Source organism: Oncorhynchus nerka, linkage group LG23 (assembly GCF_034236695.1).
Source record: "Oncorhynchus nerka isolate Pitt River linkage group LG23, Oner_Uvic_2.0, whole genome shotgun sequence".
Taxonomy (NCBI): domain Eukaryota; kingdom Metazoa; phylum Chordata; class Actinopteri; order Salmoniformes; family Salmonidae; genus Oncorhynchus; species Oncorhynchus nerka.
In genome coordinates this window covers 33,609,161-33,614,045 of record NC_088418.1, presented here as the reverse complement: position 1 = coordinate 33,614,045, position 4,885 = coordinate 33,609,161, and the positions used below count along the sequence as shown (strand labels likewise).

Sequence of the window (4,885 nt, the reverse complement as noted above, 5' to 3'; positions counted from 1 at the left end):
TCATCCAAATTAAGTTAAATACAGAATACACAATGTAAGACGGGGGATTCAAACCCACCTATTCCCCCCCAAAAGTGTATTGTGAAATATTGCATATTGATTTTAGCAGCACAACTCTTGCAAAATACATATAAGGTATATTATTTTGAATGACGAATACATTTAATTTGTTCTTTTTTATGATAAAAGTTATGTTCCGTTTACACAGGTCCATGAATATGATATGGAATCAATGTTTTGTCACAATGCACACACTTTCAGCTTGAACAAATATCACCCTAGCGCAATCTACTGTGAATGCTTCTTCAGGTGACATTGTCCGATTGAATTGGAAGACAGGAGATTCTTCTGGAGTTATCTTCTTTCCTAATTAAATTATGCAAATGGTTGCGTCAAATGAGTATGACACAGAGTATAGCTTCATCGCTTTATGGGCACTTACATATTTGTTTTATATATATATATATATATATATATATTATTTTTTTTACAGTTTACGCATACTCAAATGACTCCTCTTCAGAATACTTGTCTATGCCATTCTCATCAACAACATTACTTAACCCCTTCCTCTTCCTCTCGCGTTCCTGAGTTTTTATTGTGTCGTAGAGACCCGTGGGGCCTTCCTCCAGTAGCATGCCTCTCTCCGAGTTTGAAGGTTTCATTTGGCACACGTTCTTTAGTAAGAGGAGCGCTGGTGCGTAAAGCACGTTGGCGAGGCCCATGCCCAGGTTGAGCTGAATGAAGCCCAGGTCGTGGACTATCTGTCCGGCCACCACAGGGCCCAGGGCGTATGCCACGCAGTAGGAGATGTCCGCGATGGCGTACACACTGCCGTACACCGACACATGCCGCACGTCCACCAGGAAAGCGAGTGTAGGCAGTAGCGCCGTGTCCACCAGGGCGATGCCAAAACAGATGCCACACAGTGGACCCATCAGCTGGCCGAAGGTCTTACAGGCTGGCACGGTGCACGAACTGGCGCCGATTATCACCATGCCCAGGGCCCCGTAGAACCACTGCAGGTGTGGGTACTTAGCCGCGAGTTTGACGGTGATGTACACACCCAGGACATGCGGGAAGAACGCGGGAAGCCAGGCAAGGCCGATCTCCCATTGGGAAGAGTGCATGGTTTCTTCCATCCAGTTTGCGATGGTGGGCTCCAGGAAGGCCAGCGGGATGTTACAGGTGGTCAGGGCACCCGCCACCACAGCTATGTAGGGGTCGATCATCAGTTTGTAGATGGGGGTGCCCACGGGCATGTTCTCTCTCTCCCCTCTGGAGAAGGGCTTTAACACCGTCAGGCACAGCATGCCGTCCGTGAAACAGATGCAGGCCAGCACAATGAAGGGCACCCGTTTCCCACAGAATTCGTACAGGATGCCCCCGAAGGGAGGCGCCACTAAGCTGCCGAAAGAGATGAATGCCAGGGCGATACCCAGGGCTCTGCTCCTCTCCGCCTCCTCCGTGTACTTATCCGCTATCATGGCGATGCCTGATGTATCTGCGAACGCTGAACCTAAGCCCTGCAAGCTCCTCGCCGCGAACAGAGACACGTAATTATCGGCCAAGGCGAATAGACATGTGGAAAAAAACATGATGATGAGTCCGATGAACAGAGGAAGGTCATAACCGACCCGGTCAATGAACGTCCCGGTCAACGGATTGACCAAAAGCTGCAATATGGCTTTGGACGCAAAAAGTACACCAATCTGCAGGTCGAAGTTGCCTTTGGTGGCTTTAAAGATAGTATGATTCGAGGAATTCCCGGCGTTTATGACTCGTGCATTAAACGAAGCGTGATCTGCCTCACTTTGTAATTCTGCCAAATAGTCTGGTATGATCGGCACAATTACCATGTAAAGCATGTTATCTAATAGAAGTGCTACACAGACAATCACTAGAATAATCCGTCTCTGTCGCTCAGGCTCTTTGAATTTAGTACCTAGTTGTTTAGTTCTTTCGCCTATCTCAGACAGTTTCATAGCAGCAGATTGCGCTAGATCCCCGGCTCCGTGGGCGGCTCCGTGGTCCTCTGTGATTCCCTTTGTATCCATGATTCTTTACGTTTTCTGCTGGCTTCTCTCTTCCAAAACGAAAAATAAACTCTTTCCACCGACTGAAATGTGCGCGTCTCAGTTCAGGAACTCTGTGTTCATGTGTTTTGGTCTTGTCAGGTTCACTCATTCAATTTACTTATTCAGCAGCAGTCTAAACATATGTCCAGCTTTCCGGTCTTTACCTTTCCCTGGTGGCACAGTCCGTCATTGCGCTCGTATTTCCTCTCTCGTGACCTGCAACCAGTTACTTCACGGAAAAATAATCTTGGTTTGATATAGGCCCACCCTTCAATCAAAGGACAGTGTGTGCTTGTATAATATGAATTGTATGGACGGTTTCAAAAAGTCAGGAGAGCTAAACAATGGACAATATTTTAACAAGGAGTTATCTTTTTAGATGTGGGCTATATTTGTTTCCAAGTGACCTTTGATGTACTGTATGTATTTTATGCAATGTATGTTCAATACAATATCCACTGTTTGGTTAACATTTCTAACTTTCATATGACAAAAAATAATCGATTAATTGAAAAGTACCCTAATGTTTTAAAAGTGAAACGTTTGCCATTTTAAGCACATGACGTCTTTACCCAATAATTGGAATTCCAATAAGGGAGTGAACATTATTTATAATATGGGTTACATAGAGAAAATCGGACCTCTCTGAAATGAAAATGGACTCTTCAGAAAAAATATATTTTACCGGAACGCTTGAAAAAAGTAACCCTCCCCTATACCCAAAATAATAATTAAAACAAAGTGGATAGAAGAGAACATGCTTATCAAATACCGTCACTTCTAGGACAGACCAGAGCCTTTGATATGCAGTTTTAGAAACGGGTCTTTGTCCTGTAAGCATTACATGGCAATGCAAAAATACTAATAGTGCACAGGGCTGCGGGCTTTCGCTGGACACAGGACACCGTGGAAGGGAGTAGAGGTGGAAAGATATCCTTCATAGTAAAAGTATTGCATGCATTTATCATTTATACAGGTCCGAGAAAAAAATACTTTAATTTTAAAAAATGCAATTTTAAGTAATTTTACATATTAGCAGAATATTTTTAAATAGCACACAAATTACCGAAATGACAGGCTCTTCGTAGCCTATAGGCTATGAATCGTTTGATCGAGACCACACTAGATAGCCCATAAGCGCACTTGATATTGCGCTCCCAGCGGAGAATCAGAGATGAGGCTATTTAGGCTATAGGCTATTATATAGGCTACGAAGTGCATGCTCGGGGAAGCACAGAGCAAAGTTATAATTCTAAGATAGCTGCTGGAATGGTGTAAACAAAACTAGGCTGCACTACACATTACAATGAATATTCCAACGCTGAGCCCCAGGCTGCTCTGCTCATCAAAAACGTATTTTTTTGTTTGTTTGCTGCCTAACCTAATTAACCTGATTAACCTATCGTAATTAATATAGTATTTTATTTACAATGCAATAATAAAACTAACCTGTGAGCTTAGTCCATAGTGAAATAGGATACTTTTGCTCCCCTAACAGGCTGACTACACCACTTGCTTCGCTTGCCCGAACACTGCAAAATAAATGTAGAAAACTATATTATTAAGTTATTGCTTAATAAGACACTGCTTGCCCGGCCAATGAGCGTCTGCATTGCCAAGGTCTAAAATAGAAGTCAGTTCTATTTGTGACGCAGATCGCGCTGCAAGTCCTTCCTCTCCAATCTACTCATTGGATTATAGAGGCAGGTACCCACGTGTCATCTCCTCATTGGTTATACCCACGTGGGTGACTGAAAGACGAACGAGGTCAGTGGCAGTAATGCACCTAATTTATGAAAGTTGCCAATCGCAATATAAAGTCAAGAGAAGAAAAAGCCTAGAAGGAGGAGAGATGACTAGAAACGATTTGGTTGACCCTTATATGTGTGGATTAATTGTCGAAGTAGAGGATCTTGTGCATTTCAGGTTAAATAACAACTTAATGTTTATATCCCAGGACAAATTAGCTAGCAACAGCAAGCTAGCTAAATAGGACAAATTAGCTAGCAAGTGCAAGGTAGCTAGGCAATTGCTATAAATGTTTCATGCTTTTTGACCTGTCCCCAAATTAATGTAATTGGTTCAGAGTTTGTTTTGATATTTTAACCTGCGTGTCATGATCACATTTGGTGTGGGGGACAAAATACATTTATGCACGATGGCGCACGCGTGCAGCTGGTTTGGGTTCCGTGTTTAACATTAGTTACTTAATATCTTCACAGAAGATTCTGAATATTTACATTTCGCTCCTTTTTTAGCTGACATTTATTAATCAATGCAGGCAAACTTTTAGCAAGCTATTCATACTAAATCAGTTGTCCCTTCCCCTGCCCGGTGCCAGGCCCAACAGATGCAACTTCAGGCTCAGCGCCCTGTCTCCCCATCCCCATACCCCTGAACCAGCCCTACTCCCAACTGAAGAAGGAGGTGAGCAGCATTGTGTTGAATGACATGTCAATTGGCATAATTGCAGGTACTGCAATGCATTGAGGACAGGAATGTGATTCTCCAGTCAGGAAAAATCTCACTTGACACAGATGCAGCCAATATCAGAGCCTTAAAGGAAAATATGCAAGCTCTTAGAGATGGATGGGAGACTCTCCTGTCTGGGGCAACACTGATTGCGACGCAAATGGATGTTGCAGCTCAATTTAGCAAGGATCACAGCCACCAGAGGAAAAGGAAGAGATTCCATGATGAGACCTCTCAAGAAAAGACAGCTCAGGACAGTGCAGCAACGGTGTTTCAGAACAGTGTTTTTTACTGCTTTGGACAACATCATAAGTGACTTGGACACTAGGTTCCAC

The 4,885-nt window shown here is 43.4% G+C and overlaps 1 protein-coding gene across 1 annotated transcript; it reads right to left on the bottom strand.

Annotated features, from left to right (window-relative positions):
* Positions 1-494: 494 nt before the first annotated feature.
* LOC115106220 (probable vesicular acetylcholine transporter-A) lies at positions 495-2,057 on the bottom strand. The gene has a single exon (XM_029628782.2). The coding sequence runs from the start codon at positions 2,055-2,057 to the stop codon at positions 495-497; it is 1,563 nt and encodes a 520-aa protein (XP_029484642.1).
* Positions 2,058-4,885: the final 2,828 nt, after the last annotated feature.

Excerpts from the sequence above, each read along its gene's own strand:
- LOC115106220 (XM_029628782.2), bottom strand. The coding sequence starts at position 2,057 with ATGGATACAAAGGGAATCACAGAGGACCACGGAGCCGCCCACGGAGCC.